This window comes from Colobus angolensis, unplaced genomic scaffold (assembly GCF_000951035.1).
Source record: "Colobus angolensis palliatus isolate OR3802 unplaced genomic scaffold, Cang.pa_1.0 Scaffold576, whole genome shotgun sequence".
Lineage (NCBI taxonomy): Eukaryota > Metazoa > Chordata > Mammalia > Primates > Cercopithecidae > Colobus > Colobus angolensis.
In genome coordinates this window covers 593,918-621,913 of record NW_012119332.1, presented here as the reverse complement: position 1 = coordinate 621,913, position 27,996 = coordinate 593,918, and the positions used below count along the sequence as shown (strand labels likewise).

At 41.7% G+C, this 27,996-nt stretch overlaps 1 protein-coding gene across 1 annotated transcript; it reads left to right on the top strand.

The window, feature by feature from the left end:
- Positions 1 to 4,672: 4,672 nt before the first annotated feature.
- ZC3H12B (zinc finger CCCH-type containing 12B) lies at positions 4,673 to 23,747 on the top strand. The gene is made up of 5 exons (XM_011962004.1): positions 4,673 to 5,347; positions 13,040 to 13,179; positions 14,899 to 15,133; positions 15,785 to 15,891; positions 17,675 to 23,747. Exons 1-5 carry the CDS (start codon positions 4,740 to 4,742, stop codon positions 19,093 to 19,095), a joined length of 2,511 nt encoding a protein of 836 aa, XP_011817394.1. The 5' UTR covers positions 4,673 to 4,739; the 3' UTR covers positions 19,096 to 23,747.
- The last annotated feature ends 4,249 nt before the right edge of the window (positions 23,748 to 27,996 follow it).

Here is a 27,996-nt window from a genome sequence, read left to right as displayed (position 1 = left end):
AGTGTGTGATGTTCCCCTTCCCGAGTCCAAGTGATCTCATTGTTCAGTTCCCACCTATGAGTGAGAACATGCGGTGTTTGCTTTTCTCTTCTTGTGATAGTTTGCTAAGAATGATGGTTTCCAGCTGCATCCATGTCCCTACAAAGGACGCAAACTCATCCTTTTTTATGGCTGCATAGTATTCCATGGTGTATATGTGCCACATTTTCTTAATCCAGTCTGTCACAGATGGACATTTGGGTTGATTCCAAGTCTTTGCTATTGTGAATAGTGCCGCAATAAACATACGTGTGCATGTGTCTTTGTAGTAGAATAATTTATAATCCTTTGGGTATATACCCAGTAGTGGGATGGCTGGGTCATATGGTACATCTAGTTCTAGATCCTTGAGGAATCGCCATACTGTTTTCCATAATGGTTGAACTAGTTTACAATCCCACCAACAGTGTAAAAGTGTTCCTATTTCTCCACATCCTCTCCAACACTTGTTGTTTCCTGATTTTTTAATGATGGCCATTCTAACTGGTGTGAGGTGGTATCTCATTGTGGTTTTGATTTGCATTTCTCTGATGGCGAGTGATGATTGAACTATAGTCATTTCTCAATTATCTGGGCCCCACCAGAAATCCCACACAGCAGATAATTTTTGATATGTATATTTTCTTTGAGAATTCCTTTTATGAAAAAAAATTACTAGAAGTGGCAGGAAGGGCAGCTGTCTAAGTAGGTATCGCTAAGTCTCTATCAAAATATGCATTCACAAAACACAATAACAAGTGGTTTGGTCACTTGCAGATAATTGAGAACTTACTATTTTGTTCTTGACTTGATTACTGCTGGGTAACTCTGTTCTATGTGGTTAATGGGCTTTCTGGAACATTTCCAGAGGTTTTGGCTCACTAGAAATGGCCAGATGTTTCTGCCTCTGTATAGGATGTCATTTGGCAGATTCTGGAAAAGATGAAGTCGAGTTGGTAGTCAGATGAAATTATAGAACTGGATGTAATTTGTTTTAAGAAGCTAAGAGCTTTGTCACCAGATAGTCACGTGTTGAAGATACAGAGCTTGCCTATAACTTGTTTAAGAATATGATTAAGCAAATAATTGAAAACTTGCATCTGAATCTAAAAAAAGCAGAGAAACATATGCAGGCAAAATCTGCTAAAAGTGACCTCGAGGAGGAATTTCCACCAAGAAAAAAAGATCTAGTAGAACCTGAAGACTAATCTTGGAAAATTTCTCTATGCAAATGCAAACTGAATAAGTTGTATTTCCTAATAAAAAGATTAGTGGGAGAGAGAAGAAAGTAGAAGACTTTGATCTTTTTTCTTGGTGGAAATTCCTTCTCGAGGTCACTTTTAGCAGATTTTGCCTGCATATGTTTCTCTGCTTTTTTTAGATTCGGATGCAAGTTTGCAATCATTTGCTTAATCATATTCTTAAACAAGTTATAGGCAAGCGCTGTATCTTCAACACGTGGCTATCTGATGACAAAGCTCTTAGCTTCTTCAAACAGATTATATTCAGTTCTATAATTTCATCTGACTAATGCGATTTTCCAAAGTATGCCAGTCTTTAATGCATTCATTTGTGGATTTTTTCAATCAGTAACAATAAAAGGTAACAATTCCATTTATTGTTGTTCTTGAGACAGGGTCTGGCTCTGTCACCCAGGCTGGAGTACAGTGGTGCCCTCTTGGCTCATTGCAACCTCTGCCTCCAGGGCTCAAGCCATTCTCCCACCTCAGCCTCCGGAGTAGCTGGGACTACAGGCCTACACCACCATTCCTGACTAATTTTGGTATTTTTTTGTAGAGACAAGGTTCAGCATATTTTGCCCAGGCTGGTCTCAAATCCTAGGCCCAAGTGATCCTCCTGCCTCAGCCTCCCAAAGCACTGGGATTATAGACTTGAACCACTGTGCCCAGCCAAGAACTGTTTTTAACACATGTCATAAGCTAAAACATCTTTGAAACTTTTCTCCCCACTCATCTTCCTTTTTTGAGCAAAAGTGACTCTTTTGCTTTAGCCTTCTTCAGTGCTTTCATTTGTTAGTCCTTGCCAATAATATTAGGCATGAGGTGTTGACTAAGGCACTATATGATGTTAATCTTCATGTACTTGTAATTTTAAAAACTCTTCCCTGCCCAGCAAATTTTAACTCTTTCCTTTAAGGCTCAACTCATAGCTCCCTATGCTTTTTAATGCTTAATCACTTAGCCAGTTTATAATTATGAATTATATGATTATTTGATTATTGTCTGTCTCCCCATTCCTCACCACATCGCTATAAGCTCCTTGAGATTAGAGTCCTCATTTTATTTTATATCCTCAGCTTCTAACATGTTGTCTGGTGCATAGTTGGCACTAAATAAATGTTTTTGAATGAATTAATTAAGTAATGTCAGCAGATGACTAGATATTATATGCTTCTTGAATTCTTTCCTAATCTCTTCAACCACCACACCTATCTCCCACCCTACTGACAGAGTTGAATATTTCCTCTTCTGTATGTCAATGAAAATTTGCAAGTAACTTGGGTGACCAATCGTATACCTAGGTTTACCTGAGACATCCCTAGTATATGCCTATTGTTCTTACATAACTATTAGTAAACACTCCCTTCATTCACAAGAGTATCCCAGCTTGAACTGTAATTGAAATATTCATCCTCTATAGAAGTGCATTTCTAGGGTCACTTCTAGCCAAGGTTTTACTAGTTGGTTGAGTTCTTGAGGACAGGCTTAGTTCTGGTTTATCTTTCTAACTCTGGGGTAAGCATTACAGGCATGCGCCTCCGTGCCCGGCCAGTAGCCTATTTTTAGATGAGTGAGCACAGCTTCTGCTTGAAGACCTCATCAGTGTTCAAAGGTCTATAGCCTTATCTCACTGTCAGTCTTCTTTGAAAAGGAACACTGAACCCATAAATATACATATACATAAAGCAGGTATCATTACCTGCTTTATGTATATTGTGAACCTATTGAGAACCTATTGTGTTCTCTTCACTTTTCTAAGCATTTTCCTAACATATATTATACAGTCCTTACAATTAACCAGTGAGGTAGCTATCAATATCCTCATTTTACATATGAAGAAACTGAGGCTCAAAGGAAAGAACACACTTAGGCCAGGTTAGAACTGAAACCTGCTGGGACAGATGAGATAAGTTAGAGAAGGAGGTTAGAAATAAAATTGTTGCTGGGTGAGGTGCCTCACGTCTATAATCCCAGCACTTTGGGAGGTGGGGGCCGGCGGATCACAAGGTCAGGAGTTTGAGACCAACCTGGCCAACATAGTGAAACCCCGTCTCTACTAAAAATACATCAATTAGCCAGGCATGGTTTCGTGTGCCTGTAGTCCCACCTACTCGGGAGGCTGAGGCAGGAGAATCGCTTGAACCTGGGAGGCGGAGATTGTGGTAAGCCGAGATCATGCTACTGCACTCTAGCCTGGGCAATACAGCAAGACTCCATCTTAAAAAAAAAAAAAAAGAAAAGAAATAACATTGTCCCTAATTCTCTCTTCTGTAATTAATATTCTTTTTATTATGTTCTGGTTTCTCTTGCAAGTTGAGTTGGTTTTATCCTTTTCTCCTTTTGTTTATCAGCTATAATTAAAAAAGAGGCTTCAGACAGGAAAATGCACACACATCCTTTCTTATTTGAAACACACCTCTCTGTTACCCTTACAGCCTGCTTTAGTTGTCTGAAGCAATTTTAATGGTTTTCTAGTCTCCCTAGTAGATGGGGTTTCTGATATTTTGTAAACAGTAATGCTGCAGAGCATGTGCTTTTTTTTTTTTTTTGAGACAGAGTCTCACTCTGTCTCTGTCACCCAGTCTGGAGTGCAGTGGCATGATCTCAGCTCACTGCAAGCTCTGCCTCCTGGGTTCACACCATTCTCCTGCCTCAGCCTCCCGAGTAACTGAGACTACAGGTGCCCGCCACCACGCCCGGCTAATTTTTTGTATTTTTAGTAGAGACAGGGTTTCACCATGTTAGCCAGGATGGTCTCGATCTCCTGACCTCGTGATCCGCCCGCCTCGGCCTCCCAAAGTGCTGGGATTACAGGCGTGAGCCACTGCGCCCAGCCCACATGTGCTTTTCAGGAGTGAATTTTAGCCTTAGCAAGAAGGATATGGTGTGGGATCTGGAAACACTTCCTGGCAGAAAGGAAGAAAGAGAGTCTTTCCATGGAAATATATGTATGTGTGTGTATATATATATATATATGTATATATTCTTGCACCTTGTTGAAATGTGATGTTTCTCTTTCTCTAAATTGTTGTGGTAAGCAGATAACTTTAGCTGTTATTTTGTGTGTATGTCATGGGGGGCGGGATGGGGGGGCGGGAATTACAGCATTATTACCACCACTGAAATATTTATGTCTAGAATTATTATAGAATTAGGGACTCTTTATCTTTAAGTTTAGTCTAATCATTGTAAGCAGAAAAATCAAATGCAAAAAAACAAAAAACAAAAAAAAACCCTGTAGTTTCTTAAGAAGAAACCTCTGTATTCTAAAATGCTTTTCCTAAAGTTTACTAAATATGATGTGGTATGTGTGTTTATTTGTAGGGAGTGGTAACATCTGAACATACCAAACCAAACAGGCAAACTCTTGTACCATCGCTACCACGACATTTTACCACAAAAGAATGCCACTGCATGTGGATTCCAAGCAGGCTAAAAAGAAAAAGAACTGATTAGACCTCAGACGACCCACTAAACGGGATGACGGCCACAGCTGAGGTAGAGACACCAAAAATGGAGAAGAGTGCCTCCAAGGAAGAGAAGCAGCAGCCTAAGCAGGACAGCACAGAGCAGGGCAATGCTGATTCTGAAGAGTGGATGAGCTCTGAGAGTGACCCTGAACAGATAAGCCTTAAGAGTAGTGACAACAGCAAGAGCTGCCAACCCAGGGATGGTCAGTTGAAGAAAAAGGAGATACCCTCCAAGCCACACCGCCAGCTCTGTCGATCTCCCTGCCTAGATCATCCAAGTTTCTCCCAGAGCAGCATTTTACAGGATGGTAAACTTGACTTGGAGAAGGAATACCAAGCTAAGATGGAGTTTGCGCTAAAGCTGGGCTATGCAGAGGAACAGATTCAATCAGTGCTAAACAAGCTGGGCCCAGAATCACTTATTAATGATGTATTAGCAGAGCTTGTCAGACTTGGGAACAAAGGTGATTCAGAAGGGCAGATCAACTTGAGCCTGTTAGTGCCTCGTGGGCCCAGCTCCAGAGAGATTGCAAGCCCTGAATTGTCTCTTGAAGATGAAATAGACAACAGTGACAATTTGAGGCCAGTTGTCATTGATGGAAGTAATGTGGCAATGAGGTAAGCCTGGTATGTTTTTTCTCTCATTTTAAAAAACTGCCCTGAGCTCATAGAAATTTATCTTCCTTTGCAAATCATTATAAGAGGCACATGGCTATTGACTGTGGCGTGTATTTCTGAAGGTGGCCAGAGACTAAAATGATCCTGCTCTTGCCTTTTCTTCCTCCACTGAAGTTGCTGCCAATTTGTTTCCAGGTGTTCTAAAGGCAGCTTTGACATCAGTGATGATGCTTCAGAGGAGACATAGCCATTCAGCTTTGTTCCTTTTGTGGTCTGCTGTCCTACCCCTACTTTACTAGACTAATCATCCTGAAAATGCTGCTTTTATAAAGTCACTTTGCAGTTTGCTTAGGAACTTTCAGTAACTCTCAACTGTTATTATACCAAATTTTGATCCTTTTTCCTGGCTTTAAGGCTCTTTGTGATCTGGCCTTTCCCTCCTCCCATTTGATTGTATCTCTCATGCTTACTGCATTTACATCTGTCTCTTTAATGGTCTCCATGAAAATTATGCTGATTTCTATCCCCACCACCTGTGTTCATGTCTTTTCCCAACTTAGAAGTGCCTCCTTTGTCTCTTCATAGCCTTCAAATGCACCACCTCCACAAAGAACTTCCTAATTTTTCTGATTCCAATGATGATCTCTGAACTACAGTATCTGTGGTAGACTGAATGATAGCCCCCCTAGAGATGTCCACATTTTAATCCCTGGAATCTCTGAATACATTATCTCATATGGTAAAATGGACTTTGCAAGTGTGATTAACGTTCTTGAGGTGGGAGAGATTACCCTGGATTATCAAAGTGGGCCTAATGTAATCACAAGTGTCTTTATTAGAGGGAGGCAGCAAGATCAGAATGAGTAGAAGGAGATGCAATGGCAGAAACAAGAAGCTGGAGTGACATAAGAAAAGGACTATGAGCCAAAGAATGTGGGTGACCTTTCTGACCCATTGGACTGTTTCAGGAAAACAAACAAACAAACAAAAAAGAATGTGGGTGGCCTCTAGAAAGCTGAAAAAGGCAAGGAAACAGATTCTCTCTTTAAGCTGGCAGAAAGAACACAGCTTTGCCAACACCTTGATTTTAGATTTCTGACCTCTTGAACTTGTAAGAGAATAAATTGGTGCTATTTTCAGTCACTAAATGTGTGGTAATTTGTTACAGCAGCGGTGGGAGACTAACAGTACCTATAGTACCTTCATAATTTATTCCGTACTCTCTCATATCATTTTTTAAGCCATAGGAATCCCTTCTTCTATTTCTCAAATGAATTGTCATCCAGTCTTGGTTTAAAAAACCGCAGTAATCAGGAGCCTTTTTCCTACTGAGTCTATCATTGCTTGATGGACTCACTAGAATCCTTAGACCGTAGGCAATCAGAACAAAGTGAAAAAGCCTTAGTCTAGCAAGTTTTATATTAGATTATCCCATTGTCTTTGAAAGCAGGGATCTTGCCTTGTTTTCCCACAGTATTGGGTGCTCCCACAGAGACATGAGAGAGTGGGGATGGGAGAAAGTCATGAATGATACCATTGCTGTATACAGGAAATGCTTAGCAGACTATCTGAAAGTACACTTTAGTAGATAGTCCTGTTTAATGCTCACAGCAACTTTATCTTACAGATGAAAAAATAAGGCTCAGCAAAGGTAATTAACTTCCCTGAGTTTACATAGCTAGTAAGTACTAAAGTGAGAACTCGAACTTAAGTCCTCTGACTTCAAATGAATGCAATGAAACAAACAAACATTTACAAATACTGATTCTGTGCCAGATTTTTTACATATGGGAATTAATCCCCACTGGAGAGCCTATAAGAATAAACTAATTTGGTTCATCTTTGCAGGTGAAGAGATTCAGGTTCAGAGAGTTTGAGTAACTACCCAAGGTTACCCAAGCTTACAAAGCTTAAATTAAAATGCTAATCTGACTCCAGTTCTCTTTTCACAATATCACACAGTATTATGTGGCTATTAGTGTTATTAAGAATATTTGGGCCAGGTATGGTGACTCACACCTATGATCCCAGCACATTGGGAAGCCAAGGTGGGAGGATCGCTTGAGCCCAGGAGTTCAAGACCAGGTTGGACAACATGGCAAAACCCTGTCTCTACTGAAAATACAAAAATTATCCAGGCATAGTGGCACATGCCTGTAGTCACAGCTACTCAAGAAGCTGGGGTGGGAGGTTCTCTTGAGCCCGGGAGGTCAAGGCTACAGTGAGCAGTGATCTCGCCACTGCACTCCAGCCTGAGCGACAGAGTGAGACCCTATTTAAAAAAAAAGTATATGTGTGTGTGTGTGTGTGTGTGTGTGTATGGTGTATTTGCTAGTAGCAGAGAATGCATTTACAGATTTCCTTTTTCAATTTTTTAAAATGATGACATCATCATCATTATAAGGTATGTAAAGCAGGCTAGACAGCTCCTTTGTTTTAATGAGGGGAAACCAAAAGCACGGTAACAAGAAAGTTAAATGACCTGCACACAATACTACAGCAATCAGAATGATGCAGTGGGCCAGTGAAAAGCAAAGGATAATGTCTGTGTTCAAAAGGCCAAAGGTATCTCTGCTCCCCTCCTATCAGGTATAAGAAAGGGTGATTCTTGAGGGGAAGGAGTTTGGGATGTGCCCAACTCAATCTGTCACCAAACCAGACCACCTGGAACACCCTAGATTGGACCTGATTCCCAAGGCCTACCCGTTTTTTTGTTTTGTTTTGTTTTGCTTTTGGTCTGGTCTGGTTTTGTGTTTCGGAGTTGAGGATGAGAAGAACCTAAGGCATTCGTGGGGACTTTGGCTTCATGGTAATGTAATATCTTCCTTTTCTCTAGACTTCTATTCAAGGATTGCTGATCACGAAGGACACTCTGGTTCTTTTGCTTTTTAAGGAATAATGCAGAGATTAATTACTTGGATAATTAGTTTCAACATATCTGGTCTCTGTCAGTAGCAAACTATTATACTGACAGGAAAATGAACTTTTATCTCCTGTATGAGTTACTTTGCTAAATTACAGGCATCTCGCATGATTTAAATAGAGCCAAAAAAATAGCATGCAACCTTATTGTTAGGAGCATATTAAAATAGTGCAGAGTAGACCATGTAATTTCTTTAAAATTGCCAGTTGAGTCCTTGTTAGCATCTTTTTCTTTTGTCTGAGTAGTAAATTACTGATGAGTCCCATTTATTCTGCAATCACATTTCACATGCTCAAAGTTCAGCGCTATAGTCTACTTATGGATTTGTTATTACTATTAATCTAAATTAGGTTTGTTTTCCTCCTTAGTTAGCTGTAAGTTTATGGTGAGATTGGCATTTCTTAGACAAACTACATGTTAATGTCTGTTGTTTCTCAGCCTGTTGGATGACCCTGCATTAAAATTATGATGCTGGCCAGGCACAGTGGCTCACATTTGTAATCCTAGCACTTTGAGAGGCCAAGGCAGGCAGACTGCTTGAGCCCAGGAGTTCAACACCAGCCTAAGCAGCATGACAAAACCCCATTTCTACTACAAATACCAAAAAATAACCCAGCATGAGGGTACGTGCCTGTAGTCCCAGCTGCTTGGGAGGCTGAAGTGGAGAATCGCTTGAGCCCAGGGAGGTTGAGGCTGCAGTAAGCCATGATCATGCCACTACACTCCACCCTGGGTGACAGAGCGAGACACTGTCTCCAAAAATAAAATAAAATTATGGGCCAGGCCTGATGGCTCACACCTGTAATCCCAGAACTTTGGGAGGCTGAGGCAGCAGGATCACTTGAGGTCAGGAGTTCAAGACCAGCCTGGCCAACAAGATGAAACCTCATCTCTACTAAAAACACAAAAATTAGCCAGGTGTGGTGGTGGTGTGCCTGTACAGGAGAATCGCTTGAACCCAGAAGGCAGAGGTTGCAGTGAGCTGAGATTGCGCCACTACACTCCAGCCTGGGCGACAGAGTGAGACTCCGTCTAAAAAACAAACAAACAAATAAATTATGATGCTTTGTTTGCCATTACCAGCATTTGGTTAACATTTGCAGTAGCAGTGCACCTGTGGTCCACATACTGATTGATATATGCTAAGATCCTAAAGGTTAAAGGTTACATTCATTCTGAGAGCTGTCTCTTTTGGTTAGAGAAATCCATTTCAGAGGAATGAAGGCTTTGAAATGTAAATGCAACCATATTCTTTGTTAAGTCTAGGAGAAGCCCAAACATTTGAACCCCAGAGAAAACAATTGCAGAGGGAGGGGCTAATGACCTATCTGCTAAGCGGAATTTGGCTTGAAAACCTGGATCATGAAAGGTTCCTAGGCCAGTTTACAAGACAAAGTGAACTGTAGTGTCACCAAGATACTCTGTGACTTGCAGGTCCTAGGGTTTTCAGCGTTTATAGATTGCAAAAGGACATTGTACGGGTTTAAGCAAAAACAAGCCACTTGAAAAGCATTACTTTATTTTCCTCTTTTTTAAAAAAATATTTATTCATTCCTTAAATGTTTGGGGGGCAATAAACTTTGCATACTTGGCTGGTTGTGTAGGTATTCATTGCCACCTTGATAAATGCTGAAAGTGCCATCTGATTCTTATTGGGCATTTGGTGTGCCTGATGAAATGCTTCAGTGGCATACTTTTAATATATTTTAATAGGATGCTATAGGTATGTTACATTTTTTCTTAACATAATTCTCAGTATGTTAAGGAAATTGATATCAGAATATAAATATATCAAAATATTAAGTGTTTGTCTCTGGATTGTAGTAAAACAGTTGGATTTTGGAGTTTTTTTCTTTATATTTTATATATTTTCCACGTTTTATACTATAACTATATTACATTTTTTAATGATTATATATATTTAGAGACAGGGCCTTGTTCTGTCACCCAGGCTGGAGTGCAGGGGCATGATCATAGCTCACTGTAACCTCAAATTCCTGGGCTCAAGTGATCTTCCTGCCTCAGCCTCCCGAGTAGCTAGGACTACAGGAGTGCATCACTATACTCAGCTAATTTTTTGTAGAGGCAGGGTCTCACTATGTTGCCAAGGCTGAAAAAAATTTGTAAACACAGAATTTGGCAGTATAAAATATAAAGTTGGCTGGGCGTGGTGGCTCATGCCTGTAATCCCAGCACTTTGGGAGGCTGAGGTGGGTGGATCACAAGGTCAGGAGTTCAGGATCAGCTTTGGCAACATGGTGAAACCCCATCTCTACTAAAAATACAAAAATTAACTGGGCGTGTTGGCTTGTGTTTGTAATCCCAGCTACTTGGGAGGCTGAGGTAGGAGAATCTCTTGAACCCGGGAGGCGGAGGTTGCAGTGAGCCGAGATGGTGCCACTGCACTCCAGCCTGGGTGACAGAGCAAGACTGTCTCAAAAAATAAATAAATAAATAAATAAATAAATAAATAAATAAATAAATAAAATATAAAGTTGCAGTATCTAACAGCAAATTTTACTCTTATATTTATTTCTGGACTCAGACCATTTGGGAGAAGATCATAGTACTGCAGAGCCAATGCAATTCCATCCCCTTCCTTCAAATCCCCTCTAATGGCAATTCTGATAATTTTCCCAAGTTCTGTTATTCTTTATACTTACCAGTACTGTAGCAGTGGGAAAATTCACAGCTGAACAACTTCTCTTCCACAGTTCATCTAATATTAACCATTTAAGCATAATTCTTGCATAATTTCCCCATTGTTCAACTTTTTAGGAGTTAGTGGTAGTTATCTCTAAGGCTACCTTGGAGTGTATTGACAACTAAATATATTTTCCTTTTGTTTCTTAAGTGCTTTCAACTTTCAGTTGAGTAGTATAATTGCTTTATGGTACTCACTGGAGAGCTTTAAACATGATTAGCATATGCTTGGAAATGTTAATAAAAGCATTTAATAAATTCTTGCAATTTGCCTCAAGAGTGATAAGACAGTGGGAAGTCTTGCAGTATAAGAATTGATGAAGCCCCTGATATTATATATGAATTCATCGAAAGGGAACAATATGTTGAAGTTCATTTTTGTTGTAGCTGAGTGAGCTAGTAGTGCCAGTGAGAAGGTGAGGAATCAAAAGCGAGAAGCCCCATCACATTGTCTTAATTAGCCTTCTAACAAAACAATTATTTCCTTCTGATCAGTCTTAACAGACAATAGCCTCTTGATTGTAGTAGAATTGGTACACGTATGCCCATTTTTTCCCATCCAAGCTGTTGAATTAACTATAATTTAGTGTGGTTTATGTATATGTCAGAGCACTAGATACCATGCTAAGAGATCATAATTTTCACAGCCAAACAAGGCACAAATCTAGTGCACCTTTTCCCAATTTATCTGCAAATTTTCCCTCTTCCAATTTCTAGTTAAATGAATTCTGTTTGGCTTTTTAAGTTTTCACAATGTTTATTCCTATAAGTAATTCTGACAGTTTCTTCTCCTTTATATCATTTTCTGATTATAGAAAGAATACTTGAATTTTTTTTTCTTTTTAATAAAGATGGGGTCTCGCTATGTTGCCGAGGCTGGTGGCAAACTCTCCCACCTCGGCCTTCCAACCTGCTGGGATTATCGGCCTGAGCAGCTGCACCTAGCCAGAAATAGTTGATTTTTTAAGGATATTTTGGAATTACAGGAAGAAAATAGATCACTTATAACCCTCTCACACAGAACAATATTTATTAATATTTTGATGTACTTATTTCTCGTATTTTTTCTAAACTTATACATAGGTTTTCTTCTACAAAATTGGTGTTACATTATATATAGTCTATTTTTTCTTTTCTCTTTCAGAATTACGAGCATTTCCTACATCTTAAAATTTTCATGAATATGATTTTTGTTGGTGCATTATATTAAATGGATATATGTAATAAGAATTTTCAGTGAGCATGTATGTGCATATCTTTTTTTCTGTCGATGTTCTTTTTGAAGCTTAATATATATGTGCTTAAGACTTATCCCCAATTAATACTCTGTATAAACTTTAAACCTCTAGTAATACCTTTACTTTTTTCATTTTTTGTGAATATCGCAATCTTTGAAAAGAAAGTGGTAGGAGAAACAGAAAGAGAAGAGAGAAAATGGAACTAGTGATAGGAGATAGCCATCAGGGCTGCAATAAATTGGGAGTTGTTACTAACCATCTGTGGCCTTGAATGAAGTTTGTAATAATAATGGCAAATTTGTAACAATTAAATAAAAATAACTTGATTTGCTCTTTAAAAAGCATGTTACTTGGCATTATCAAGAAAGTAAATGTCATAGCTGGCCACAGTGGCTCAAGCCTGTAATTCTAGCACTTTGGGAGGCCAAGGCATGCGGATCACCTGAGGTCAGGAGTTCGAGACCAGCCTGGCCAAAATGGCAAAACCCTGTCTCTACTAAAAATACAAAAATTAGCTGGGCATGGTGGTACACACCTGTAGTTCCAGCTACTCAGGAGGTAGAAGCAGGAGAACCACTTGAACCTGGGAGGTGGAGGTTGCAGTGAGCTGAGATCGTGCCACTGCACTCCAGCCTGGGCGACAAAGTGAGACAAAAAAAAGAAAGAAAAGAAAAGAAAAGAAGCGAAAGGAAGAAAGAAAGAGAGAAAGAAATAAAAGAATGTAAATGTCTATTATTAATACCTTGGCACTAAGAAAAAGCCTGCTTTAGGTATTTCTTTGCTATCTATTATCAATCTTCTCTCCTCTTATTCTGTATCTTCCTAAAGCCATGGGAATAAAGAAGAATTCTCCTGCAGAGGAATACAACTTGCGGTGGATTGGTTTCTAGATAAAGGCCATAAAGATATTACTGTATTTGTGCCTGCATGGAGAAAGGAGCAATCCCGCCCTGATGCACCAATTACAGGTACTGTGTCAAATAAGGTATTTCTTCTCATCTAGAGGCAAATCTGGAAAGATAGTTTGGGGATGGTCCCAATTTAGATATTTATTTTTCAAAGTTGTTAAGTATATTTAAAGTGTTTGTATTAAGTGTATATTTGAAAAAAGATTCAAAGAAAGCCATCATTATTTTGTAGCATCTGACAGTTAAATAAAGAAAACTTCAATTCAGCAAAAGATAAAGCACATAGTTTTTTCAAAAAGGAGTGCTTTTCTATTGGACCATAGACTTCAGACTAAAGGGAGACGAATCTGGTTATGAGCATGACTAAGTTTTCAAGAGAGCAAAAACACCATGGTGGACAATGGATCTCATTCTATACCAAAGAAGTGATTGTGGGGTTTGCAATTAGGGAATAAAAGAGAGAGAGAGAAAATTCCACAGCAGTCAGAGCCAACTTATCCATGAGACACAGTAGGTCTGGCACCTAGGGCCAATGATATTGTTAAGGTCCCATGGAAATGTCTTAATTTTATTTTCTTCTCACATCAGAAGAAAAAATTGAATATAATAGCAATGCATGTAAAATGATGTATCTAGCTGGGTTATCCTTGGCTTTATACCAAAGCAATTGAAAATGAAATATTTAATATTTAATATTTATATTTGTTTGAGACAGGGTCTCAGTCACCTAGGCTAGAATGCTATGGTGTGATCATGGCTCACTGCAGCCTCTACCTCCCTGGGCTCAGCTTTTTCTCCCACCTCAGCCTCCTGAGTAGCTGGGACTACAGGTGTGTACCACCATGCCTGGCTAATTTTTGTATTTTTAGTAGAGATTGAGTTTTGCCATGTTGCCCAAGCTGGTCTTGAACTCCTGGGCTCAAGCTATCTGCCCACCTCAACCTCCCAAAGTGCTAGGATTACAGGCATGAGCCACCATGCCCAGCCAATATTTAACATTTCTTATGGAGGAAGAGGTCCAGGAAAGCAAAAATGCCTAAGGTTTTCAAAAGTCATGATGCAATCCTAATGGCAGAGGGGTCTCTACATTCATTTACAACAGTCTTCTGGCATCAGCTGTTGCCTGATGTGCCTAATGAGAAAGTCCCATGAATGACTGTCTGAGCTGTGTGTGAAGCTATTTGCCATCTGCTGAACAGGCTCTTGAGCCTCCGTCTGAGAATAGATGCTAGCCCTGCTCAAGCCCAGCCAGCAAGCTTTCTTGCCTCAGCAACTAGGAGACCAAAAGGAAAGGGGATCAGCACTCAGTTGCTATATCTTGATGTTTCACCCTAGTTTTGGTCTTCCCTCAGGCAGAAGCCAAAAATGTAAGTCCCTAGGAGAGATGCTTTAGTTTCCTCCTGGCAGACACATCCTCAGTACTTCCCTGTTAGAAATCAACAACCAAAAAGCTGGTGCTTTGGCCAAAAGGCAAAACAAGCATCAAGAATGCTAAGATATCAGTGTCACTCTCACTCTTCATGTAGTTTTTAAAACTTAGATGTCATTGAATCCAGTTCCTTCATTTTATCAAAAAGAAGACTGAAGTCCAAAGGGGAAGATGACTTGCCTAAGGTCATAATCCAGATTGATATCATAGCCAGGAACAGGGCCTACTTTCCCTCTAAGGGCAAATAATATCTTCATCTAGTACCAACTTTTGCATTTTTAATATTGGGGTAATACTGTTAATTTCCAAAGATGATTTCTGCTCTGTGGCATATAATCATATTTTGACAGATCAAGATATTCTACGAAAACTGGAGAAGGAAAAGATTCTCGTCTTCACACCATCCCGAAGAGTCCAAGGCAGGAGGGTTGTCTGCTATGATGATCGGTTCATAGTCAAACTGGCTTTTGATTCTGATGGCATCATTGTGTCCAATGATAACTACCGAGACCTTCAAGTTGAAAAGCCAGAATGGAAGAAGTTTATAGAGGAGCGGTTGCTGATGTATTCTTTTGTGAATGACAAGTGCGTTTCTTTCCAGTAGGCCTATATTCAAGTTATCAGTAGGAATAGATTTCACTTTAATAAACATTTACCAAACACTTACTGTGTATCATACATTTTGCTAGTTGCCACAGAGATAAAAGGATGAATAAGGAAGAGGACTCACCCTTAAGGGACTCAAAGTGTAGTAGAGGAGTGAAAGAGACAACCACAGTGTTTTGTTATAAGAGCTACAGTTAAAAGTTGTTTTTTAAAAATTGCTTTGTCTATGTGAAGTAATAGAAAAAGGCATCCCAGAGGAGATGACATTTCAGACCAAGTTTACAGATGGAGGAAAGGGGGCTGCTAGGCATGAGAGGTAAGGGGAACATCATGAATAAAGTTATGAAGGTGTGAAAGTGGGTAGCATGTTGGTGGAACCAGCAGACATGCCAGTATGGCTCGAACATGTAGTTCATGGAAGAATGATGAACAGGGAAAATCATCCTTTCTATGTGATAAAGTGGCAACAAAGGGAAGAACTGCCAGATTAGCAGAGGATAGACTTGAGGCACGAAGGGCAATTAGAAGGCTGTGAGAACAGTACAGGCAAGAGGTAAAGAAAATCTGAACTCCTAGTAAGGAGTAGGGGACAGAAAGGAAGACAGTCACCTCTTGCTTACTTGCTTTCAGATTTATGCCTCCAGATGATCCATTAGGACGCCATGGCCCAAGCCTTGAAAATTTCTTAAGAAAGAGACCCATTGTTCCTGAGCATAAGAAGCAACCATGTCCTTACGGTGAGTACCTATGTACAAAACTGAGTTCTGTACCACCAGAAACATAAGGATTCTGTGAACACTTTTCTCTTCCAGGTTTCCCTTTCAAATGGGAAATCTTGGCTTGTCCACTGTCTTTGAGTTAAAGTTTGTGTCTTCATGTACACCGTTAGGTGTTTAAAGAAAAATCTTAGAAACTGAATGAGGAAAAGGTAGCTAGAATTGAAGGGAAGATCAGTTGTCACTTGTGACAATAGCACATGTGCTCTAGCTGCCTAAGTCCTGAACTATGTTGCTGGGAGCAGGGAAATGAAGAAACCTATATGGCCTGTGGAATCAGAAAGGGCAATACTGAACTGAGTCTGGCCCCAAGATGAACCTGTGTCTCAGGCAGGTGACTGCACCCTCTGTCAATTAATACTAACCTTTCCTTTAGATCTGTCCTTTCCAGTTTTGTTCGTTTGTTTGTTTGTTTTGAGACAGTCTCGCTCTGTCACCTAGGCTGCAGTGCAATGGTGCAGTCTTGGCTCACTGCAACTTCCGCCTCCCAGGTTAAAGCGATTCTCCTGCCTCAGCCTCCCCAGTAGCTGGGATTACAGGTGCACGATGCCAAGCCCAGCTAATTTTTATATTTTTAGTCGAGACGGGGGTTTCACCATGTTGGCCAAGCTGGTCTCAAACTCCTGACTTCAAGTGATCCATCCACCTCGGCCTCTGAAAGTGCTGAGATTACAGGCATGACGCACCCAGCCCCTTTCCAGTTTTCTTTTCTTTTTTTAATAAATATACTTTTCTAGAGTGTTTTCATGCTCTTATCCCAGTCCCTCTGATACAAGGTTTGTGCGCCTGACATTGCGACGTGGGCTGCTTGATCTGAGGCTACTTTGAATGTCTGTTTTTTTGGATGATCATTTGTTTTGTGGGTTGTTTTGGTTTTTGTCTTCAATTAACATTTAAGTCACAGAGTACTTTCATATTCATTATCTCATTTAATCTTTACAATGACCCTATAATATAGGCATGATGATGAACTTCGTTTACAGAAGAGGAAAATGAGGCTCACAAAATAAAGTCACTTACCAAGGTCACACAGCTAGTAAGGGACGTAGCTGGAATTGAAATTCAGATCTGACTGGACTCCAAACCTGTGCTCTTTGCACTGCACTGTGCTGCTTTCTATTACTCCATGCTGCTTCAGCATGAAAATTATGCCTAGGCAAAGTTGTACATTATCGAAAACTTGAAACTGCTCAACTGCTCAGCTTTAGCTTTTTTTTTTTTTTCTGAGACAGGGTCTTGCTCTGTCACCTGGGCTGGAGAGCAGTGGCATGACCATGGCTCACTGCAGCCTTGACCTTCCAGGCTCAAGAATTCTCCCACTGCAGCCTCCTGAGTAGCTGGGACTACAGACCTGCACCACCATGCCCAGCTAATTTTGTTTATATTTTTCTTTACAGACGGGGTTTCACAATGTTGCCCAAGCTGGTCTTGAACTCCTGGGCTAAAGTGATCCACCCACCACAGCCTCCCAAATTGCTAGGACTACAGACAGGAACCACTGCATCCAGCCAGCTCTTAGCTTTTATGCTGCCATTTTGTCCATAGCTTTCCACTTTCTCTCTCCCATCACAGTGTGTGATGCCGCCTTGGTGTTGTCTGTCTCTCATCTTTGTGGACAGTTAATTGTCTGCCTTTACCCCAAACAGTAAAACCCTAACCTGAGTGACCAGATTGTTACAACAGTTTCTGGCACGGAGGGTTCCATCACTGAGAGAGAGTCTTACCCCAAGGCATTATTTTTCAGGCAAAAAATGCACCTACGGCCACAAGTGCAAATACTACCATCCGGAGCGGGCCAACCAACCCCAGCGTTCGGTGGCTGATGAGCTCCGCATCAGTGCCAAACTGTCCACAGTGAAAACTATGAGTGAAGGCACCCTGGCCAAGTGTGGCACAGGGATGTCTAGTGCCAAAGGTGAGATAACCTCAGAGGTCAAACGTGTGGCCCCCAAGCGCCAATCAGATCCCAGCATCCGGTCTGTGGCTGTGGAGCCTGAGGAATGGCTGTCCATTGCCCGTAAGCCTGAGGCTAGTTCTGTCCCCTCGCTTGTGACTGCCCTAAGTGTTCCCACAATCCCACCCCCAAAAAGCCATGCAGTGGGTGCACTCAACACCCGTTCGGCCAGCAGCCCAGTGCCAGGATCCTCCCATTTCCCCCACCAGAAGGCCTCTTTGGAGCATATGGCCAGCATGCAGTATCCTCCCATCCTGGTTACCAACAGCCATGGGACCCCTATTAGCTATGCTGAGCAATACCCAAAGTTTGAATCCATGGGGGACCATGGCTACTATTCAATGTTAGGTGACTTCTCCAAACTGAACATCAACAGCATGCATAATCGGGAGTATTACATGGCTGAAGTAGATCGGGGGGTGTATGCCCGGAATCCTAATCTCTGTCCTGACAGCCGTGTGAGCCATACCAGGAATGACAACTATTCCTCTTACAACAACGTGTATTTGGCTGTAGCTGATACCCATCCTGAAGGCAATTTGAAGCTGCACCGCTCAGCATCCCAGAACCGACTTCAGCCTTTTCCTCATGGTTACCATGAAGCCTTAACACGAGTGCAGAGCTATGGCCCAGAGGATTCTAAGCAAGGCCCCCACAAACAGTCAGTCCCCCACTTAGCTCTGCATGCCCAGCACCCAGCAACTGGAACACGTTCCAGCTGTCCTGCAGACTACCCCATGCCTCCCAATATCCATCCTGGGGCAACCCCCCAGCCAGGCCGTGCCCTGGTGATGACTCGGATGGATAGCATTTCTGACTCCCGCCTCTATGAGAGCAACCCCGTGAGGCAAAGACGACCTCCCCTGTGCCGGGAACAGCATGCCAGCTGGGACCCGCTGCCCTGTGCAACTGACTCCTATGGCTACCACTCCTATCCCTTGAGTAACAGCCTCATGCAACCATGTTATGAGCCAGTCATGGTACGGAGCGTGCCTGAAAAGATGGAGCAGCTTTGGAGGAATCCTTGGGTTGGAATGTGCAATGATTCCAGGGAGCATATGATCCCAGAGCACCAGTATCAGACCTACAAGAACCTCTGCAATATTTTCCCTTCTAACATCGTCCTTGCAGTGATGGAGAAGAATCCCCACACAGCAGATGCCCAGCAACTGGCAGCCTTGATTGTTGCTAAGCTTAGGGCTGCACGTTGATATGACATAGTACTTATTTCTTTATACAAATATGAATATTAATACTAACAATACACTAACACAATAATTATAGTAACTAATAATTTGTATTGCGCTTTACAAGTTACAGAGTGTTTATATCATTTAAGCGCATAACAACCCTGTGAGGTAGGTCTTACTAACATCCTCTTTTATAGAGAAGGAAGGTGAAGCTCAGTGAAATTAAGTGGCTAGCCAGGGTCACACTGCTAGCAAATGACTAAGTCAAGACACACACCCAAGTCCTCTAAATCCAAGTCCTATGCCCCTTTGCACTGCACCATGCAGGTAATGGAGGACAAAACCCGGGGGAGAGGTCTAGATGTAAGAAACCCCAGAGGATTCCATTACCAGAGTTTTCCTTTTTCTCGTTTCTTTTTTTTTTTTTTTTTTTTGAGACAGAGTCTTACTCTGTTACACAGGCTGGAGTGGCACTATCTCTGCTCACTGCAACCTCCGCCTCCAGGGTTCAAGCGATTCTATGACCTCAGCCTCCCAGGTAGCTGGGATTACAAGTGTGTACCACCATGCCCAGCTAGTTTTTGTATTTTTAGTAGAGACGGGGTTTCACCATGTCGGCCAGGCTGGTCTCAAACTCCTGGCCTCAAGTGATCCACCCGCCTCGGCCTCCTAAAGTGCTGGGATTACAGGTGTGAGCCACCGCACCCAGCCTACCAGAGTTTTCATAGTCACATATTCTATATTACAAAGTATGGATGATATATCCAATTTAGAGAGCAAAAGCATCAGGATCAGATCATATGTTGAATTAACCTTTTAGGCTTTTTCTAATAGAAATATTTAAAACTATTTAAAAGTAAATGCATACTTTATTGCATGGATATCCGATCATTCAATCTTTATTAACGAAGCTATAGGGTCACATTGAAGCTTCTAGAACTATATTTTAAATCTATTATTAGCAATTATATTGCATGTATGAATATATATACTTGGTTTGAGATGTGTGTGTATCTCTGTATAACCTTTTATATAGTGATAATGAGAGGGTAGGCTCTACACAGTCCTTCGTCTATAGCTGTATAGGTCACTAATCTGACTTGATGATTTTAAGTCACATTTCATAGTTTCAACTAGTTATGAGAGTGAAATTATATGGCAATATTTGAACATTGCTTTCTTAGGCACCAGAGCAAAGCAGCTCTGTTTCCTTTGCACATTTTACCTGCCAACATTTATTAACAGTTATTAGCTTCCAAGTCTCTTCACCTTAGCAAATCAGGGATCAGGTTGCAGTCTTCTGCAGAGGAACTGATGGTGAAGCTCAAGTTCCAAGCATAGTATGTGTGTGCTACACAAGCTCAGAAGAGTGACAAGGACCAGGGGACTTACTACCACAATCCACTTCCCTTATCCCAGGAGAGATGGCCAAACACATGTGGCATTAAATGGTGAATAAAAAAAGCTCCACTCAAGGAGGGATTATTGGATGCTCTTTGGACTTCCAACCTATGCAGTATTCAACATCACTGGATGAAATGTAATGGAGGACAGTGCACAGCCATGTATCCACTTTCTCTTCCTGTCCACCCTTTGGGTAATAAGGTCAATCATTGGTGGAACAGAATTTCTCTAGGAAACAAAACCAGGGGATTGTCTATGTGGAAAAAGGAAGTTTCCAAAAGGGGATACTGCATCTTTACTAATAGCTGGCTCAGTTATGCACTTTAAATCCACGCAAAGAGAGTGCACTTGCTGTTAAATAATTGTTAGATGAGTTATTAGAAGGCAGGACTTTCAGTTTGGGCGACACCATTTGCGCAACTTGTATCTTGCTCAGGGTGGAAAACTTCATAGCTAAATGCCTCTAGAAGAGGTGTTTATTGTTTTTTTTTTAAGCTGCACTAAATGAATTCCCTTTTTGAATCCACTGTATATTTCAATATTTCGAACCATGACCAGCTCACTATTTCCTGAGCTGGAACTTGCTAACTTCTATGATCGTTTTTTCATGAAAGTTGAGAAGGCCGGGCCTTGGCCTTTTGTTTCTTCATGAGAAGGTGTGACACTGCCTATAAATGTTTCTTACTGTGAAACACTCTGAATGTGAGGCTGTAGTCAGGGTTGTTTCTGGTGGTTTGATAATGGCTTGCATGCTGCTTTCTGGCTTTCTGTCTCTGTCCAAGTTGATCAATACTGCATCTTAACCAATGTTTCACTTCAGTTAACCACAGCTTTACATTCTATCTCCTATCCTCTGATCTTCGTATACCCCAGCATATTGAAAAAGAGTAAAAGTATTTTCTATCAGGTAGGTCCACAGAGTGACAGTTGCCATTGCAGTGCTTGCTATTTCACACAAACACCATTTCATACCTTCAACTTCTTGGACTTTCTAAATTGGACCCATGTCTAAATCAGGGTATTTGACAATCTCAGATGATGCTACTGCCTATGTGCCAGTTAGTTCATCTTCCTACCAAAATCATCAATGGCACCACAGTATCCACTAGCTGTACAATTTACAGGGAAGCACAAGATTAATCTTGTCACCTATAATTCATCTTGAACATGTTCATATTTGGTACTCAGAAAACGTGTAAGCTCCTCCCAATACAGAAAATTCTTTTAAGGCAGCATATGTATTTCTGATTTACTAAAAATGATTGTCATCCTCCTCTCATTCTTCTTTTTGGTATGAACCAAAAGCGGCTAGGAGCAATGCCTCAAATAACCAGAAATGACCTTTTGTTGATACAAATTGTATCTCTTTTTTTCCTGATTGTATAGAAACAAATGTACAAAACTCATCTTAAGCTAGGTTTGGCACTGAATTTTCACCATGAGGTTTGTGGCACTGTGTGTCACAGGGAAGTAGCTCAGGGGTTGTGAGGGAGCTTTAGAAATAACTAAAGGGCAGTAGTAATTTATAGACAAAAACAATTTTTCAAGGCCTCTTTATTACCAGTGCACAGCTATCACGTGTACAATTTCAAGCATTATATTGCATAAGTTCTCTTTAGCCTATTAAATTTAATATGTCCTTGAAAAAGGGATTTTGTGTAAAAAGTATCAGTGTTAGTGACTCATCTGCAAGAATCTATAAATGGAGCTATACAAATATGAATACATAAATACAGCATGGTTCTTAGTTATTAGAGAAACATTTTCTTTATATTGAGGTCTAGGCACTTCTTGACTTTCCATTTTGTCTGTAATTATAAAACAGCAAGTAACAAAGAAGTATTGGGACCCCCTCGGCTGCCTTGATAATAAAATCAAGCTTCCTTCATGGGGCTAAGCATATGTCCTTCAGGATACTTACCTCTAAGCACTCAGCAGGGGTTACTACAAAGCGTTTTGTGTGGTTTTCAAGAAACAGTGTGTTTTGCAAGAGGTGCTTTGTAATTTTAATTATTTCACTGATTTTCTGACCTCATAGCAAGTCTGTGCCTGTTGAGGTCTTCAATTTTGTAGCTTTTCTGATTTTTTTTCTTCTTTTTGTGATTTTGTTGTTTTCATTTTGATCTAAAGGAGAAGTGTGACCCCGGAGTGGCATGGTCAATCCAGGGCACCCTTTCTGTAAGACAACTCAAAGGAAAAGAAGCCTTTTCAAAGGTAATATCGAGCCATTGCACTCTCTCTTAAGGTGCCAGGTATGGAAGGGAGAATGACAGATGCCTTATGGAAATGGTCTACAAAACTTTTCTTCTTCTAAGTAATAAAACACATAGCATGATTCTCTCTCCCTCTCTCTCTCTGCCCACCCTCTGCTAGTTTCCAGGAGAATACTTCTCTAAAATTCATTTTTTTCTATTTTGGAATAAATTATCTTTATACAGTAATTCAAACACTGATTTCCATTAACCTTTGGCCCTGAGTTTTCTTCTAACATAGAAGAGTTCATTTTGAGAGGCACTCAGTTACCATTCTATCTGTGCTGTAAGTATGGGACTTTGTACAAATGCCCTTTTTGAGGGCCAAAAATTTCAATACACTTTGTTCTACTTTGTGAACCAGGTCTGGATCTGCACAGAGAAAGTAATGCTGAGCTGTCCAAAGAGTCCGCTCAGGTCTCCCTCCTAACCCTCCTCTGCCTTCCCCTAGTTTGCAGGTCTGACACTGAGGAGTGCATAGTCTTCAACTGAAATGGCACTATAGTTAGTTCTCATTGGAAACAAACAAGTGTATTTCTGGAACCTGCTTGTCTAAAATAGTCAATGCCTTTGTAAAGACTCAGCATATTCAATATCTATTGTATGGTAGCTAGCTATATACATAGATTGACTATTTTTAGTCCTGGTTTGTGTATTGTTGAGCTATAGTAGTTTGCTTTATCCATTTGTGGGATTAAACAATACTGTTTAATGGTTGTAAACTTTTATAAAATCTCTTTGGGTTTTTTGTTTGACCCAAATATAATGTAAGTCTCAATGACAAAATACACAAAGTTAACCAGAGGTGAGTGAAAATATAGCCCTTCCCCAGTTTTGTCTGCCCCTATAAAGCACGTGCATTGCTTTGTAATATGCTCTCACTAGCATGAATGTGCTATGACTACTTCATGAGGTTTTAATTTGTTTCACCTATAATTGTGATGGAAAATGCTGTATCGCTGACAACAATGAACTGTAACCAGTTATTTACTGCATAAACTATTTGTCTACTGACCACTCATGGCTCTGTTTCTTTAAGAATACCAACAACAATGGGCCGGGCGTGGTGGCTCATACCTGTAATCTCAGCACTTTGGGAGGCAAAGCAGGAAGATCACCTGAGGTCAGGAGTTCTAGACCAGCCTGGCCAACATGGCGAAACCCCGTCTCTACTAAAAATACAAAAATTAGCCGGGTGTGGTGGCACGCACCTGTAATCCCAGCTACTCGGGAGGCTGAGGCAGGAGAATTGCTTGAACCCAGGAGTTGGAGGTTGCAGTAAGCCGAGATTGTGCTACTGCACTCCAGCCTGGGCGACAGAGTGAGACTCCATCTCAAAAAACAACACAACCAAAAAACAAAAAACAAACAAAAACCAAAAACAACAAAAGCCATACCACACATACATATACATATACTCTAGTTTGCTCCTAAGGTATTAGATTTATGTCCTTGCGACTTATATTGGGATAAACTATAAAGCCAGGGATTTCCCCAAATGTGTTCATTTGAATTTTACCACAGTAAGTATATGTCCTCAAATTTTTGAAGACTAACAGTTCCAAGTGATAATCAAACTGGCGTTCCCTGCAGGGCAGGGCTGGGCCTGCTTTTGCTCACCAGTCAGAACCAAGTGGTGGCCCCAGGACCCAGACTTAATTTTTGTATGCAGCCTATAGTTTCTCCCCTGAATAGCCTCAGGGCCAAAGATACATCATCTGCTGTCTCAGCCAGAATATCAGAGCCAAAAGGTGCCTCCTATCCTACACTTCACACTCAGAGTGCTCAGCTGCATCAACCCCTTCAGGGTATAGTGCGTGAACTGAGGCTCCAAGAGCACTGAAGAGACTTGACTAAGGCCGAACAGAATTAGTGGCAAAGGCAGGACTGGAAGCCCAGGCCTCACGACTCCCAGGCCGGTAAGCCCTTTATCACAGTGGAGTTGGTTCTTCTCTCTCTGGAGCCTCCTACCTACCTTCCACCGCACTCCAGGCCAGTCTCATTCTAAAGGTAGAGGTAGCCATGATGGTTGCAGCAGAGTCCAGCCTACAAGCCTTTGGAAGAGGCTATTTGTAAATCTGAGAATCTTTTTCTTGTTATCATCCTCCATGGGACTAAGAGTGCTCATCTCTCCCCACCTTTTTCCTCTTCTGTCTCTTACTCTTCCTGTCACATTCCTCAGGCATACACGTATCAAGTTCTTACTGAGTACCGGATGCGGGGGGGCGGTCTGGCCTATACTAAGCTAGGCAGACAGAAGAGGAACAGTCCATCTTGGGGAACTTGTACTCCAGTGGGAGAATGAAGCACACTCAGAGAATAGAGTAAGAAATTAAGACTTCCTTGGAGGGCAGTGGCAGCATGAGGGTAAGCAGAGTGGTAAGAACTACTAGAATTCCAAAAAGGGACAATCAACAAACATCCAGTCATTCTGCTAATCTCAGGTGGAAAATGAACTAGTCTGGTCATATCCCTCTCCACCTCCCCTCGGGCCTCATGTAATACCAAGTCCTTCACATCACCATGTTCCAATTATCCTGTACCCTGCATTTGTGCCCCCAACTATGCTTTCTCAACCTCGCCAGACTTTGACCTTCCTTCTACTCCTTGTTCTGACTAGTATTCTTGCCTTTAAAGACCCAGTGCCAATGTCCAACCTCCTGGTCAAGCCATTGTTAGTCCCTCCCCACAGTGGGCCTTGCAGGAATATTGAACAATACCTCTTAGCTCTTGTCACTCACTTTGGCACACCGTCTCTACCACAAAACAGGGAGTTCCTTGGGCACGGGAACCATGTTATTTGCCACTGATGAATTACCTATCAGAGGGGAATCTCTGAATTACTGTTGTTGAATAATAATATAATCTATGCTCCCTTTCCTTGACCCCATCCTTGTTTCCCAGTTAAATGTGTGCATTTCAGGCTGGGCACACTGGCTCACACCTATAATCCCAGCACTCTGGAGGCTGAGACAGGAAAATCACTTGAGGCCAGGAGTTTGAGGCCAGGAGTTTGAGACCAGCCTGAGCAACATAGGAAGACCCCCATCTCTACAAAAAATTCAAAAATTAGCCAGGTGTCATGGTGCACACCTGTAGTCCCAGCTACTCAGGAGGCTGAGGTGGGAGGATTGCTTGAGCCCAGTAACTGGAGGCTGCAGTGGCCCATGATTATGCCACTGCACTCAAGCCTGTGCAACACAGCAAGACCTTGTCTCCAAAAATAAAAACAAAAATGAAAATTGTGTGCAGTTCAGACTTTCTAATCAGTCTATCTCTAATCAGACAGAAAACATCCATGGGCACTAGGCTAAGTAAGGTTGCTTCCTGACAGCTCCACTCCCCTCCCACCAACCACTGCCGTCTGAAGCCCTTTAACCTGGCCTCAGAACTCCCAGGTTCCAGAAGGACACCAGCCAACAATGACCCTTGGCTCTTACTCTCTGGACCTGGACTAGAAATGAACTCATGTAGTCTGCTTCTCATCTTTAGATCAGTCTTTGAGGGCCAGGGGAAAGCATGACAATGGGTTATTTATATAGAGACCTCAGTCCTAATTTCAAGGCTTCTCAACCCTGGCATGAACCTACACCTCTCACACATACAAAGCATGATATGCTTTAGACAACACTTTCCCATCTATTGTCTGTTTCAATCCTTATAAACATGTGAGGCAGATATTATCTCCCTGCAGGTGAAAAAAATTTGTCCAAGGTTGCTCCTCTTAAGTGGTAGTGCTTGTCTGGAACCCAGGTCTTTGGCGAGCATTTTCCTGTATACCAGTGCATCTGAAACCTCAGTGTGCAACAGAATCACTTCAAGGGCTTGCTAAACCAAAGACTGCTGTCCACTCTCAACCCTTCTGATTCGAGTCAGGAGTGGAGTCCAATAATTTGCATTTCTAACAAGTACTCAGGTGATGTTGACATTTGCTAGAGAACACTGATCTATGCCGACCTATTAACTTGCTCTGTGGCCTTAGACAAATCCCTTTTTTTTTCCTATCCCACTGTCTCAATGCATACAATGGAGCGGGGCAGGGGTGTAGACTAGAACTGTGACTTCCAGACCTTATTTATTTTTTTTTAGCAGCAAAACCCATCTTTCTGGCCAGGTGCGGTGGCTCACGTCTGTAATCCCAACACTTTGGGAGGCTGAGGCGGGTGGATCACCTGAGGTCAAGGGGTTTGAGACCAGCCTGGCCAACATGGCGAAACCCCGTCTCTACTAAAAATACAAAAAACAATTCGCCGGCCTTGGTGGCGGGCACCTGTAATCCCAGCTACTTGGGAAGCTGAGGCAGGAGAATCACTTGAACCTGGGAGGCAGAGATTGCAGTGAGCCGAGATCGTGCCATTGCACTCCAGTCTGGGTGACAGAGTGAGGCTGTCTCAAAACAAAACAAAAACAAAAACATCTTTCCAAAGAAATCTTATATATGATTCCAATACATAAGAATCTGGTGAAGTGCTGGATGGGAACTCAGAGCTTGTGGCACCTATCTCCCCACAGAGCAGGCACTGGAGTACCTCCCGGAATACACAACTGCAAATCCCTTCACTAGATGTAGCCTACATGTTCTTTTTTTTTTTTAATTGAGACGGAGTCTTGCTCTGTCCCCCAGGCTGGAGTGCAGTGGCGTGATCTTGGCTCACTGCAAGCTCCACCTCCCGGGTTCATGCCATTCTTCTGTCTCAGCCTCCCGAGTAGCTAGGACTATAGGCGCCCGCCACTACGCCCGGCTACTTTTTTTTTTTGTATTTTTAGCAGAGACAGGGTTTCACCGTGTTCGCCAGGATGGTCTCGATCTCCTGACCTCATGATCCGCCCGCCTCGGCCTCCCAAAGTGCTGGGATTACAGGCGTGAGCCACCGCGTCCGGCCGCCTATATGTTCTTTGGGAACTCTTCCAGCTCTGACATTCCAAGATGCCAACAGACTTCTAGCACTTGCCATCATGAGGGGACAGGGGAGAGTTGGAAGGAAACTGATGCTGCACAAGACTGCTTTGCCCATGCCTATTGCTTGGATCATACACAGGAAAGATCTTAACACTGCTGGGCTCTTGGACTAATGGATCCCTTTGACAACTTGATAAAAGCTGTGGACCAGCCCCTTAGAAAAATGATTATACACATACCCACAATGATACTTAGTACATCCTTTGAAGTGTTGTAGACCCTCTAGGGGTCCTAATCCAAGTTAAAACTCTTGTCTGGGCTCTGGCACAGCACTTTTACCAAATTCCTCTTTGGCATTTTCTTAGT